Source organism: Corvus hawaiiensis, chromosome 8, assembly GCF_020740725.1.
Source record: "Corvus hawaiiensis isolate bCorHaw1 chromosome 8, bCorHaw1.pri.cur, whole genome shotgun sequence".
Taxonomy (NCBI): domain Eukaryota; kingdom Metazoa; phylum Chordata; class Aves; order Passeriformes; family Corvidae; genus Corvus; species Corvus hawaiiensis.
The window spans coordinates 21112656-21128046 of record NC_063220.1 but is presented as its reverse complement, the minus strand read 5'-3'; the positions used below and the strand labels follow the sequence as shown (position 1 = coordinate 21128046).

Genomic DNA, 15391 nt, shown 5'->3' with positions numbered 1-15391 from the left:
AAAAGCAATGAAATTTTAAAGATATTATTCAACTTTAAGAACTAAAGAATAAATAGGTTTTGACTTTCGTAAATGTTTCTTACTAAACAAACAAAAGCTTGCAAATCAATTATCGATAGTCTAAATAGACAAATATTTACTCCAGAAGTTCATTAAAGTATGCAAACATCTTTTGAAACGGTACATTCCTTTTTTTCCTCTGGAACAAAGTACTGTATATTACCTAGGACACAAAATATTTAAGAGGAGATGCTCTTTGCTCCCGGTTTATAACTGGCATAAGAGACACTCTTCAAATCACTGATGTCCTTTTCTGTTCCCTCAAAGGTATTGCTGGGGAAGGAAGAGAAGAGGGTTTTGTGTGTTTGATCAAGAGACTGCAAAACAGAGATTGACTTCAGAGAGGGGAAAAAAGAGGCCTGGCCACAAGTCAACACGTGAGTTTTACTCCCACAACTCATATGCTGAATGATTTTTACTTTGGGTATATTAATACCTCTAAACAGACTTTCATAAGTTTGATCAGTTGACTTCTCATTTCTTCCTTTCTCATTATAGAAATATAGACTGTACAAAAGGTGCTATTTTTCTGCATATAGGTTATGCTATGGATTGGTTGCTGTTCCTCAAACTGAAGTGGAACTCCAAAATTGTAGACTTGCATATTAAATCACACTTAACTGGTGGGTCTTCAAACATACACATCACTTCACTGCACCATGACTAGAAGCAACACCAAACCAGAGCAAGAGGAGCACAGATTGTACAAGAGCCCACCACAATTCATGAAGCCAGGAGTACACCTCCACCTATTGAACAAGCCTCCCTGGCTTCTTGAAACTTCCCATCACTTTGTGAACTCAGCAACTCAGGGAAAAAGAATCCCTAACAGGGAGATGGGGAGATAAAGAAAGGGATAGGAAACAAAGGCAGAGCACAATTCAGAGCCTAGGATCAAATCTGAACCCTTATCCTTGCTCCCCCAGAGGTAAACATGCCATTGAAAAGAATAACCCCAGAAGCTTCAGTAAGCCTGCACTGCAAACAGAGCCTCTGTGATCTCTGGTCATTCAGCAACACGGGGATCTCCACAAGGTGAACAGAAAGAGAAAATAAACACAAAAAGAAAAATCCATGGAAGCCAGGAAGAAAGATGAGTAGAAAGATGAGACAAAAGAAAATGAAACATTTCCCCATAGAAAGGCAAGACATTAAAACAGGCAAAGAATGTGAAAGACTTTTTGGGAGGGGAAAAGAAAACTAAAGGAAAAGGCCAAAAAACCATAGGAGAGATAAAACTGGAGTGGCAAATTAAAATCTCAGTAGTAAAGAAGTATCTTTTCCTGATAGCTTCTTTATGTGGTTTCTTCAGTACTCTTTTCTGAAGAGAGGGATACACACATTCGATTATCTCAGAAAGGCACAGGAAAATGCAAATGAAGAGATCTATGAGTGAGGATCATAATCAGTTTGTCCTTCTTCCAAAAGACAGAGGTATTAATGCATTGTGAAACCACCTTTTTGTTTAGGAAAACTTACAGACAGCTTCTGAAGTCTGCATCCCAGGCCTGAAACTGTGCACTTAATCATGCCCATCAGTCTTGACAAACCACCGTCTATGAAGCTTCTCTGAACCCATGTCCCCTTTATACCTTGTATTTATTACAAGATAGTAAGTCCCTTCCTCAACCTGAAGTTTTGCTTCTGCTCCATAGCAAGTCAACATCATCACCAGCTATGGATTAGAGTACAAAACCAGGTGAAATTCATTTACTAAGGTGATAAAATACAGAGAAACCTATCTTCTGCTAGCACCTAAACCCTAACTTTCACGTTACCTTTACTCTTTGGAAAGCTGATCCCTGCTTATTTCACAACCATTTGTATCTTCTCATCAACATTTATATCTTTAGAATTCTGTTGCTTCTATAAAGAAACTCACTAGGGAGCCATATAACGCCTTTGCTCACCAGTTACTGTTTTAGCATTTTACTAATGAAGTTGGATATAATATAACAGATATATTTGAGCTAGAACAGATTTGTCATGTGTTGTATTAAATTAGAGAACACAACAAACAAGACATACTACACCTGTACCTCCCAGAAGTGTGAGTTTACTACATAATCTTCCCCTTAATAGCAGAGGCACAAATAAAGTAGGAAAAGAAAAAAATCAGTCATAATACACAGTAATGGCTGGTAACAAAACAGCAGCAAACTACAGTCTCCATCTCCAGCTTCACTAGGCTCAAAGAGTGGACACACTCTGGGATGATACCAGCATTCTTCTCTGAAAAGACCACGAGTCTGAAGAGCACAGTGTTAATTTAAAAGAGACTAAATATTCCTCCTGCTGTTTTCTCAAGTTACTGTTTGAACAAGGGTTAACTTTAATTTCTTAGTTACTAGCATTCCTGAGGAAGAAGCAGTGCTCTCTATGCCATTTATTCTTTTCCTGTATAAATTAATGAAAATCAGTCACTGTCATTTTACCAGTATAGACAATGCTCAGGCTTTGATCTCTAAACTGATCATATCTTCACCTCAGGCTCTGCATATTCTCTGCCAATGATTTTCTCTATACAGCTCATACTTTTGAGACACTGTGCCCAAAACTTCACATTGTGGGTGAAAGAATTTGAAACTTTATTTGAAAGAATAAAAACTGTCTGGGGCTGAATAATATTTTCTAAGAGGGCACTACCTGCATCAATTCTTAGTCAGGTCTGACGGGGTTTTGCAATACAGTATACAATAGTTCAAGCTTACAGTAAAGGAAAGAAAAAAAGTCAAGTTTGCCCACTAGCTGCCTACTGAAAACAGATTCAACACAACTCATCAGCACACTTCCAACCAAATCCACTGTGAATGAATAAATATAAAATGAATAAATATATTGTGAAAGCATTACTTAACAATCCTACAGTATTAATGGCAGCTTCTTATGTGTTTGGTAAATATTTATGCTTCAGAAACTGCGAAACAAAGAACTAAGGGTGGGAAAGAGCTTAGCAGCTTTCAGGAAGAAACAAAGCCACAGTGGGTTTGAAGAGATAATGAGTGTACTTTAACATTTATTCTTTAAAATTCTATCACAAAAATACTTATGTGAAGATAACAGATAATAAAACGTTTGCAGAGAGACTACACTTACTCCAATTACCAATGAAAAACACAACTGCTTTAAAAAACGAGAAGGGCATGAGAGGATCATAATGGTTACTGGGAAAAAAAAGACTGCCCAGAAAAGCAGAGAAAAGGCAAGTGGGTGCATTCGTTAGTAGATGGGTAACAAAGTGGTGGACTGTAATGTGATATGTAAGAAAAAGAGTTGGAGTTATAAACCAACTCTAAGAACCAGATAGTTCTGAACACACTGCAAGGACACTGTATTTCAAAACATCCATTCACCTTAACTTCAGAGCAGAATCCTCTGCTTGAGCACTGAAAGCCTCTAATCAATGATGTATACAGGTAATGAATGGCCAAATACCAGTTAGAAGCATTACACCACTCAAAATTAAAAACACAAGGGGTAAAGCAAGCAATCAAGGCAGTCTAACAAGAGAACAAGGCATTCCTAAAACAAACATTCCAAATCATGACAGGACTCCCAGTACTCCCAAAACTGACATGTTTCCTCCAGGATTTCAGTGCAGGTGACTCAGTGGAGATGGGAGAGCAGTTTCAAAATCTAAGGGCATCTATGAAGTGGACACAATGCATTCCTTCTTCACATTAACAATTCTATGTTTAAGGAGAAAATTCCTTTCTAGAGTGTAATATAGGAAGACTATAAGAAGACTTTACCACAACAGAAATTAAATGAGAGAAAAAAAATAGCAATTACAATTCTATTTTTCTGATGTAGCTACTCAAGATACCTGGTTTTATAAAGAAATCAGTTCCAATGATTATATTAGAGAAACTCAAACATTTCTCTCCCTCTTCCATCATTTTTTTTAGCAAACCAATGGGGTGGTTCACAAACAAGTGAATAACTCATCTTTTTGGCAATCCTCTGCAGTGAATACTCTGTGTATTTGCAACAAGCTGTCCCAAGCCTTATTGTTAAATTTCCAGTAAGCATGACAGTAATATTAAAAATACCCAAGAAGAAAATAAAAACTTGCAAAAAGTAAGAAAGCCGTAACTGGTGTGTGTGCAGGTTGTTTGTTTGTTTAAGAGCCAGAGAACAGCACTTCCATCAGTCTCAGGGGGATTCTCTTTGAACCAACTAATGAAGAACTAGACACTTAGAAGGCCAAATTGAAAACAATTGAAAAAGCTAGAAATTCTTTCTATTACATAACTTGTCTGGCTAATTCCACACCAAAACACAGGCTGAGCTCCAAACTGGAGGAAAAGTCTAACAGAATATAGTACCTCTTGTTTTTTCTTAGCACTTAACAGAAGAACCTAGTGTCTAACCTCATTTTTTGTTTGCACAGGCAACAGGACACAACAAAATGGCAAACTGTGGGAATAAAAACACACAGCTCAATTTTGAATTACCACATTTGAAATTACTCACTACAAGCTACCACCTCAGGACCCAGCAAGTTCTGAATACAAACTGTGTTTTCTGACTTAAAAACACTGTCAAGAAGAGGTATTAAAAATAATAAAATTGGTACAGGAGTTCTGAAATCCAAGGAGATTTGAGACAATGACAGATCTCAATCAGACCAGACTTACTGGCAACACACTGTGTACAGTAAAGTACCTGCAAGTGTTCCATAATGGTAGTATCATACGATTTCATAGTGTGAATAAATAATTATTTAGGCCACAAATCCACATTCACATTCTTCTCAAAATAACTCTGACCAGAGCCTGGGAATTTCTAGCAAGGGCCTTAAAGGAGGCAACAGTATCCTTTCAAAATGTCCCTCCTGTTTTAAGTAAGACTCTCATACAAAGGAATGAGGTGTCTCTACAAATAAAGCCTGAAATATATGAACCAAGGCCAAGCAATAAAAGCCTTGCCTATGCAAGTCTGCAGAACCCAGAACAGCATCTCACTATGGCGTAAATAATTACAATTATCACAAAAATGTTAGCTATTGTTGTGATATGTTAGCTCTGTTTTACACATCAGAAAAGAGCCTGAAGATTGCAAATACACACAATCTACTGAAGTAGCTTTTCCTTTTAATGCAACAAGTGGATGACAGCAGAGAGAGCAACTGCTGCTTGATTTAATTCGGTCAGGAGAGCTCAAGGAACTAGGTCAAGACCCAGAAGAACATGCACTCATACACTGAACCAGTGGAGAAAAGTTGGCTAAAAGCATCTCAAAATTGAAAAAAAGAATCACCTCTGCAAACATCAGTCTGACTTGCAGAGCCATACAAACCAATCCCATACACCTTTGCCGAACTAGAGATGTCTTTATTTCCACACCAGTATGTAAACAAAATACTACATATATATATATATGTATATGTGTATATACGCTTTGCCCTATGCACAATGCTTATTTCTACATTTCAGGATTCACAGCTTTTAAAAACGCCAACACAGTTCCCCTTCTTTACAGTAGCAGAATTTAAAACTTCATCTGCTCTGGAAAGCCTATGGTTAATGCAAAGTGTACTTTCTGGTACTAAACCAGTGAAAACTGAACACTTGTCCATAGCACAACATGGCCAGATTCCAACTCAATTCAATATAAATTGCATTCTCTGATCATGTAAGGCCAATATTCAGAAGAAAATAAAGTTTTGCAGTTCCAGGTAGGGAGATATCAATGAAGCAGGTGATGGTTACAAAGATCAGCAATAACAGGAAAAGTACTGACACTGGTCTGAAGAAACAGGTGATAAAAGGAAAAGTAGAAAGAGCTTGTGTAATTTCTGTTAACTATGTATCTGGCTCTGCTTAGTGCAAACATCACCTGAATTCCAGGTTCACAATGCAGTAGAATATCAAGTTTTGTTAAAAAGAAAAAAAAAAAAAAATCAAGCAAAGAGCTAATAAGTATATGTTAATTACAAATAGAAATTACTATCAGCAGAAAGGAAATAAAACAACTCTTGAAGCAGGCACACTGTTGTTAGCCGACTTCTTTGTGACAGTGTTAAGGCCCTCTTGCTACACTATTCCAAAAGAAAGAGCTAATTTAAAAGAAAAACGAAAAATGCCAAGAATCAGACAAGGAAAATGGACTGCTCTATACAATGACGGCTTACATGGCTTTACACGAGTAGCTTTATAGAAGTTACAAAAACCTCTATGAAATCTTAGTGTACTTCGATCACAGCATGTGGGGAACCTATACAGTTATTCCCAGCCAAGTCTGTAGTTTGTTTATAGAAAACGGTTTTCAGATTTCCAAGAGCAATCCCACAAAATCTACTCAGAAGAGCAGCACCACAATACCACGAGTGCATGCAGATGAAAACTCACCTGAAAGACAGCTCTGTCTTAAGAACGCCAGTGAACTTACAGTTTCAATCTTTGGTCAAACATTATCCCGACAATGAATCCTACATAGGAATTCTCTCTGCTGCTCTGACTTTCCCTCTGCAGACCTCCTCACCTACCATCCCCCTTGCCCCACAACTTCCACGAATCCAAAGAGAATCCCAACGAAACCGGGTGACCTCACCTTTCATTTTGACAGTGGGGGAATTGGGTCCAGCCGATTGCTTCCTCCATCCTCTCCAGTTCTGGCAAAGGCTCTCTGCCTCCGAGATGAAGGAACAAAGAGAGTCTTCTTCAAAGCGATCGGAGTCTTCAAATGAAAACCTCTCCCCGTCCTCCCACTCTGCGAACATGAGTTCCATCACATCCGACAGGCGACGTGGGGGAAAAGAAGAAAGACAGGAACAGCACTGCTCACTTTTAACAGGCGAATGGACTTGAGGGCTCTTGCAATACTTAAAATCTCGGGTTTGATTTGATCCCCATACTACAGTACCAGGAAAAAACAAAGTCAGCGCTGCCTGAGGTGGGAGAAGCAGGAAATAACTAAGGGGCAGCTCGTAAAAATTCCATGGGGGGAAAAAAAAAGTTCTTTAAAAAGTTAAAAAATGCTTATGTCCACAGAATGTACTTGAGGCGGAGGGGGCCGGTTAGTCCATGAGAGCTGCCTCCAGGCGGGACAGGTGCCTGCCGGGCACACGGAGGGTCCGAAGGCTCCCGGCACTGCAGGACGAGGGAAGGGGCCGGCTTCCTCCACCGGGGCTCCCGCGGGGGGGGACCGCCGGTGTCTGTGCGCAGGGCCGGGTCTCCCTGAGGTTGTGCTTGTCTCACTCCCGGCGCAGGAACCGAGGGGAGAGCGGGCAGGGGCACCGGCGGGGGCTGGGGAGGAACAACTTCCCTCCCGCTCGCGGGGGCTTAAAAACGGCCCGGTGAGGCCGGAGGGCCAGCGGAGGGGCGGCGCGACCTCCCGGCTGCTCGTCACGGGCACCGGCACTAGCAGCGGCGCGGGTGGGCAGGCAGGCGGCGGCTCCGGCCTCACGGGGGCGCGGGCGGCGGCCGGCGGAGAGCGCCCGGCGCTGGTCAGGCGGGCAGAGCGGGGGCAGCCCGTCGCCGCTCCGGTCGCGGTGGCCCCGCGGTGTCTCTATGAGCCCATGACCGGCGGGCCCCGCTGGACGCCCCCGAGCCCGGCGCGGCCCCGGCGGTTCGCGGCCCCGGCGGGTCCCGTCCCTGCCCGGCGCGGGCACCAAGATGGCTCCGCGCTTCCCAGCTTCACCTGCGACACCCCCCCGCCAGCTGAGCGCCGCTTCCGCCGCCGCGCTTCCGGCTTCCGCCGCGCGGGGCATGCCGGGCGGGGCTGCCGGTCCCAGCCCGGCACCGGGAATGCGGGAGAAGGAGCCCCGGTGTCCCCAGGGATGGGCCGCCGAGCTGGGCTGGCGCCTGCCTGCCGCTGCACACCCAGCGGCTCGCTTGGAGCGCCTGTAATAAAACAAAAGTCTGTGTATTGTGCCCGCCCGCACCGCCAAAGGCAGCGGGAGAGCGCTAGCTGTGCTAAAATCCGGGGGTTACCCCGGAACGCACCGAAGATGAGTTGCATGAGGTAGAAATCACTCAGCTGTGATCATCTGATTGGAAATGAAAAAAATATTTGAGTTCTCAGTAACATTTTCTATTAGAAGAAAAACAAACAGCAGGGAAGGAGACCGAGGGGGGAAAAGGAAGTGAAGTGAGGGGACCGCGGCTCGATAAGTCCTGTTCAAGTGCAGGGACTGCTTTCCTCCGGCCGAGAAATCCCCTCGCTCTCTCAACAGGGGCCGAAGGGAAGGAGGGGTCTGAGGAGCTGCTCGCGTCTGAACAACCCCAAAATTCAAAGAGAGGAAATAACTCACGTGCCAGGTCCATGAGGAATTGCATAGGTTAGGTAAGGTCTTCCTATCCTGCCCACTCTAAAAGCAGCAGATGTGAGGTTCTTTTTTTTTTTTTTTTTTTTTTTTTTTTTTTTTTTTTTTTTTCTGTAATTCTCTTTCTTGGCGATCTAGTTCATTGCTTCATTGTGAGAGTTGAGTAGTAAAATACCAAAGAGTAAGTTCTCTCTTTAAGCTGAGTACGTCAGCCAAACAGCTGGACCTACACCTCCCTCCCCGTGTTTGTACAGAGAGGAAAAGTAGATGACGGGGAGGGGAAAAAAGCTAGGGAAAAAAGAATGACATACTAAGAAATGGTAAATGTAGAGCTGAGAGAATCTGAAATGCATCTGGGAACACTCACTATCTCCCTCGTCATACTATAGTCCTTGATCCAAAAAAATTCTATTAATTGGTGAGTCCTCATAGAGGGTCCTAAGTGATGCACCTTGGATCTTAAAGGAAACGTCTTACATGGTTTGTCCTTACAAAGGTAATGCTTCCCCGTTTAAGATTTTGAACACGAAGGTGCATTACTGCAGCATGCATCAGCTATAAAAGCTATGGTTACTTGTTGAAATGTCAGATCCTTCAGTGCTACCAAGCCAGACATCCCACAGGTGCACGGGCAGGGAGGCAAGACACCGGGCGAGCCAGCTACAAGGCAATGTGCTGCAGCACAGCATGCCAAGTTCTGGCTCATGTGCTGCCTAATCCTACCCAAAAGTTGTCCTGTGCTGATGCCTGACCCGATCAAATCTGTACTGCCAAATAACCTGTTAGTGCACCACACCAGCAGTAATTCGGGAGAGAGACACACCTGCCTGATAATGGGAGCTCTGGTGGGTTACATCAATAGCACTCTGAGTCAAGGGCATTGTAGAGAATCCCTGCCACGTGAGAAAGCAAAGATATGCAAAGGCATTGCAATACTTTGTACAGTGTTGCATTAAAGAAGGATTTCACCTTAGGAAAGGTGTTTCCCTTGTGAGAAAAAGGTATTTAGAAGATTGTAGGAATTTCAAAGATGAAAATATACAGCTGAAATTTTGGAGAGCATTTTGATGGGGAAAAGGAGATTATTAAAAAAAAATAAAAAATAAATGTGTTGTGTCTGAGGAGTGAAGAGGTACCAGGTGAAATTCAGCACCCTGACTCAGATTGTCGCACTTGAAATGACAGAAGTGGGCAGGGAAACATGGTGATGCCATAAGGCTGGTGCTGCTCACCAATATCTTTTGACAACATTATGTGCAACACAGGACTGTTAGATTTTACCTAAATCCAGTAGAGAATACACATTACATCAAAAAGGGTAGAGGAGAGGAGGAATATTAGACAGTCCTAATTATAAGGGGGCTTCAGTACATTATGTTTGATTCCATTAAATTGTAACAATCCTCACTCCCTTTCCTCCTTCTTCCAGGTTTGGGATACCACAAGTTATGGAGATTTCCAAAGAAATCTTGCTTTCCCTTTCTTAAACATCACAGGCTGAAAGCATGGAAGAGGTGATGAAAAGAATGAGGCAAGCAAAGCAGAGTGCACATTTGCACTTTTATCTTAAAGTGCATTTCAAGACACTGTAAAAATGTGTCTTCTGGCTTGTGCAGACCAGGCCTGGGTGTGTTGTTGCCTTGGCCAACATGAGGGAGTGCCAGGTGTGAGTGCTTCACTTCTCCTTGTCCTCATGGCTTGGAAAGGCACACAAGTTCATAAACACTCATCCATTTTTTTTCCAGCCGGCTTATTGCATGAGACAGGCATGTATTTTCCCTTGTGGATCTTCCAACAGACAAAAACTAGGGACTGTAAAAAATAATATCTGACAATTTCAGCAGTGTTCTGCTAGGAAGAAAGAAATTCAGTAAGAAATCCTGCAGAAACTACAAGGTTGCCAATAAGATGTTTTCTTGCTTACAGGGATGTACTTTTCTTTTCCTTTCTCTCTTATTTCAGAAAAAGGAAATTGCTGTTCAGAATTCCTCTGCCTCCGTTGTAGACAATTTTAAGAATGCAGCATTCCATATGAGAGAGACACATATGAGTGCACACACATACCCTAAAGCAGAATTGCAACATTTACATTAGTTTCCTGTCTTAAGATCTCACTGGGGACTAAAAATCAGTGAGAGTCTGCATTGCACCCCAGAAGTGTCTGCTTTTCACTGGTGAGTCATGTGCTACTCTACAAGTCATATCCAGCATGGTTTTTATTTCTGATTGCGTGGAAAGTAAAACACATCCTTGCTATGGCTTGAATCTAATACAGACTCAATAACAAAATACAGCACTCTGGGGATTTTCACTGCTAGTGCAGTGGGACCCAGCTGTTCAGCTCCATTCTGACTCAACAAAGATTTCATTGTCTCTTTGCATGCGATAATGCACTCAGAAATGACAAGCAAAGGCAAATTCTTTAAAGTACACATATGGCTTTGTGTCTAAGTAATATATTGGATGTGCAGAATAATAGTTTTTTGTGCTCTGGAACTATGGCATTATGGCAGACTGCCAAATGTTCCCATTCCTCCTAGATGATCACTGTTTCATGCTATACTGATCACTTAATTAATAACTAGTAATAATTAATAACAGATATTAAATATCTACACAGACATAACAACCAGCCACCATTATTTATTTCAGAACACTAGGCCTGTACAAGAGATGGAGCAAAGAACTGCTTTAGCACAAAAGGGACAGCACACAGCTCATTGGTCCTTGCTCCTCTTCTTACTAGGCGAATGGCTGTGCAAGATGCATAGAGCTTTTCCAGACAATGCATACTAGGAAGCTGAAAGCAGAGCTGTCCTGAGGAATCACAAGCTAAATTTCCCCCATTTGGATCAAGCATTTTCCGGTGTTTGACTAATCCTTTCCACAGAAGACTTTGAAATTATGTTGTCCAAGGTTCTGTCTCTGGGATCTTAAAGAATATGAACATGTGCCTGATTAAAGCCGTATTCAAAACTGAATTCACCATTTGTGAGATAAGTGACTGGTACGTACATACATACATGGAAAATAGAGTCAGTAGGGGAACATTTTGCAACAGCTGTTAAAATTACTGTTATACAGCAGGAGACAACAGTTATGGCTAAGACCTCATGTATGAACATAACTGCTACTCTTCAGAAAGATAAGATGGCATTTACAGATAATATTGCCTGCAAGGATTACTGAGCATATGTTGTCTGGCATTTTGTATTTCACAGGATACAAGTATATTTTCCTCTTCCTTTCACACTAACCTGCGGGAGCATTTGTTTTTTGGTTTTTTTTCACACTTTCTTCTGCCATTACCAAAGCTGACAGTCTGGCAGGGTCTAATGTGCACTATACATTCACAGATAAGAGCACCAAGCTAAAGGGAACTGAAATGTTCTCCATTTTGCAGAGGGGAAAGAAAACAATTGTTACACTGCAAGTTCTCTTTTTTTGCAGTCAATATCACATTTGGACATTTCCTCAGCTATGTGAAAAGATTGTGAAGGCAGTGTAATATCTTTCTCCTTTGTCTAGAGAGCAGGTCAGATACATCATTTATGTAAACTCAGCAATTGATAACTCAGTTTGTCTAGAGAGTGTATTGCCCTAACTAGCAATGTTATACACTTGTTCCTTGTCCTTCCTAAGTACTACCAAGAAGCCTCTTTTGATGCAGGCAAAACATAGGTTCCTTGGCTCATTTTCAGTTCACCAAACAATAATCAAGGAAAATTGCTAAATGTGACATTCCTTCTCTAGCAATCTACAGTTTTAGAAATCAAAAATGGTAATTAAAAATAACAAGTGCTGCTGACCCTTAACACACCTTTTCTGCAGAAGACAGGCTTCTGTATTTGTTTTTGGAGGTACAGTTAGCTGGTAAGTAAAGGATAACTGTTAGGGAATATAGGAAGCCCACTTGTTCATGTCAAGGCCAACATACACTGCTCTGCAACATAGACAAGCAGATCCTGGCTAACTGAAGTAATGCTCTGCTGTATTTACATGCTTCTCACATCTTCAGGAGCCAAAGCCTTCCCCATGCTATTGAACCTGCTCCTTCAGATGAAACTGGCCATAGCAAAATTTGCACTATAGCTGCTTCTTAGCAGTAAAGTCTTTCAAAATATAAATAACAGGTACATTAGTACTTAAATATAGGGATAAAAGATTACTAAGAAAAAGTGATTCTAAAATGCAAGAACAACAGTGTACCATATTATGGACAGTAAAATGGTATGTATTCTCCACAGCCTTTCCCTAGAAAAATAATCTAACCATGGAGTTAGGGATATGAAGGGCTTTATTTTAAAAATTGAATTCATGCTACCTCTCATCAGATCCGAATGGGAAGTTCAATCGTCAATTAAGCTGTCAATCCAACATAAGGTTCTCTCTTACAAATAGTATGGTTGCTACAACCATGCAGCAATGTTCCATTTAAGAAAACACACCTTGACAAGTTTTGTGCTCATGAGTGTGGGTAAGGGTCAGTGCTGTTCCAGTTACATGTTTAACTGGCCTCTTGTGTAAGAAAGAGGAGACGCTAACAAAGATATTATGGATTTCATGATGACTGAAAATTACCTGGACTGCTAGATACAGAGATAACACTTCAGTCACTTTTCTTTTTCTGTAATAAGTGAGGGGAAAAAAAAAATTCCCTAGACCTACTGACTTGAGCAAGTAGGATTTATTGCAGAGTGCTCTGTAAAACAAACCAGTCAAGACTTAAAAGTTATCTGGATGCTTATTGGTAACAAGTGTTCACCTATTTCACCTGCAGATCCCATATCTCTGGTGTATTCAGGAGACAAGCTCCTTTACAAGACTTAGGGATTTCCAGATTAAATCAGTTGCTTCTATTTTCATCTCTCTTCTCTAGGCAGGTGACCAACCCTTAGCAGGTACTGACAGCTGGTTGTTTTGTGCACTGCCTCAAAGGCTACCAGCTTTTTTAGTCAGATCTTCATTTTCAGCCATATTCCTGCAAAATGCTGTGACAAGATCCTATAAAACTCACTATCCAAAACTTTAATGCATTTCCCAAGACATTTCACATGTCTTCTTGGGGGAAGGTAACTAGATTTGTGTAATTCTATCATCACATTTAGTGGTAAATCTAGCAAACTATATTTATTTAGGATGGTTAAATGTAATAGTAGTAGGAGTTTAGTGAGTAGTGGCACGTTCTTTGCTTATTTATTCAGGAATCTTGTGTGTGGACACTCCTGACTCTTCTAAACAGTGGCATCTGATTCAAATAGAATCAAATAGATTCATCACCCCTAAATGTCAACCATGGAGTTGCATCAGTTTAACAAAATTGTTAAACCCATGTAACTGCAAAGACAAGCCTTGCAGGAAAATAAAGATTTCTCAAGTGTAAATCAACGTAGCTGTGGCTTAAACATGTGGAGAGTTAAAAGGGTTTCTGTTGAGACTTCAGCATAATTGTGCTGAATAACAGAATCTGCTTCTTAGTCTTGCAAGAGGTAGCAAAATGGTAAACCTGAAGCAAAGGAGCTTTCCTCTGGTATGTTTGGTTACTGGTTCTAGAATCCCACAATCAGAGGTTATAATCCTGCTTTACCTCCAGCAAGTCTGTACGTGTGAGTGGGGAGGGGGGAAAAGAGTAAGGAACGAACCTTTAGAAGCACATTATCTTCTTTTCATACAGCTTTGGTTTAAGCAGAGCAGATTAGTTAAACTGCAAAGCCAAGGTTTGAAGTGGTTTTGTCCTGTTTCCAAGAAGAGAGTAATAGAAAAGAATAAATTTTTGCAGTGGTTTCAGCTGAATTGTCCACTTACATTGCCACACTCCCAGTCTCTGCAGTGAGGAGGGCGTGCTGTCCAGGCTGGCACATGGGCAAACAGGACAGCAACGCTGCTGCACGACCTCTCTCTCCTCATGGAAACCCTTGGCAGCTACCTGCTGCTGGCTCCTGAGCCCCAGCGCTGCCAGGGGCTGGCAATCAAAACACGCTCAGCAAACACTTCCCAACAGGAATAACTTGCTGAAATTTTAATTCCTGCCAAAACATGAGCCCAGCCCTGAGTTCCACCTGTTCCCAGCTCACCCCTTAGAGCTGCAGCTGCCCTGATGCATGCATGAAGGCCACTGCAGATATAAAGGGATAGGAGAAACAAGGCCTTTTGCTTAGCTGACAGAGCAACACAGCTTCTTATTAGTAAAGCTGAGCCAAGGAAGTTGGTTCTTCCTTTCAGGTGACAGACTAGTTTTGAAAATCTGCAAAGAGAACAGTGCCTTTTATTTCTGGCAGAATGTGTGGGATTTGAAAAGCAGGGAGGAGAAGATCAAGTGGTGCACTGGGGTCTCACCAATTTGTCTGTCCTATGCCTGTCCTCCATCAGCACATCTTAAATCCAAAGGTTTTTCTAAACATAAATTACTCCAGGTGGACCCTCCACATACTAAAGATCCATTTTGCTGGCTCTACTTCCTCTTTTCACTTTTGCACATGAACAGAATTCCATAGAAACCTCCTACCAATGCTTGGAACCCCTTCTAGACAGGCCAGTTTAAGAGTAGTATGGGACCCAGCCCAGCAAACCGAGGCAATTTGAGCAGTATCCCGTCTTCCTCCACTAGAAAGAGGAAATTGTGCCCAAGTAAGAATTTTTTTAATGTCAGTGCTGATACCTGAATGCCCTTCTTCCTCTCTCCCAATGAATATGGTAGCTATCCTAGTTAGAAAATCACATGAAGAAAGCTCAGGTTTTTTTCCTCATTCATATTTCAGTTTCAAAATCCAAAGCTATCTTACAGCAGGCAATCTGAAACAAATAAGCTCATGCCATACACTCCTCCCAAGCCTTTTCACCACAAAAAGGCAGCAATCAAGTGCTTTAATACAAAACAATATTTGACAGACTTGTAGCATTAACCACAGCTTCAACTGTTTCTTTTCCAGATAGTGACTACAGAAGAGCACTGCAGAACTGATGGGATGAAACGGTGCCTGCTGACCCATGGAAGGCCAGATAAAATGCCCGAACTCTGCTTCCCAGTTTTGCACAAGCAAGAAGGGAAATGCAGGTAGGTGC

At 41.8% G+C, this 15391-nt stretch overlaps 1 protein-coding gene and 1 long non-coding RNA gene across 3 annotated transcripts in view; one reads left to right on the top strand and one right to left on the bottom strand.

The window, feature by feature from the left end:
* The window catches only part of ZSWIM8 (zinc finger SWIM-type containing 8), a 56538-nt gene extending 49140 nt beyond the window's left edge, over window positions 1–7398 (bottom strand). For both annotated transcript variants that reach the window (XM_048311743.1, XM_048311744.1), the window contains exon 1: window positions 6616–7398. In XM_048311743.1, coding sequence (XP_048167700.1) covers window positions 6616–6793 — 178 coding nt within the window. In that variant the 5' untranslated portion in view covers window positions 6794–7398. The remainder of the gene's footprint in view (window positions 1–6615) is intronic.
* Window positions 7399–10295: 2897 nt separating this feature from the next.
* Window positions 10296–15391, top strand: part of LOC125329589 — a 30583-nt gene continuing 25487 nt past the window's right edge. The window contains exons 1-2 of the long non-coding RNA XR_007205216.1: window positions 10296–10503; window positions 15259–15383. This is a non-coding gene — a long non-coding RNA (uncharacterized LOC125329589). The remainder of the gene's footprint in view (window positions 10504–15258; window positions 15384–15391) is intronic.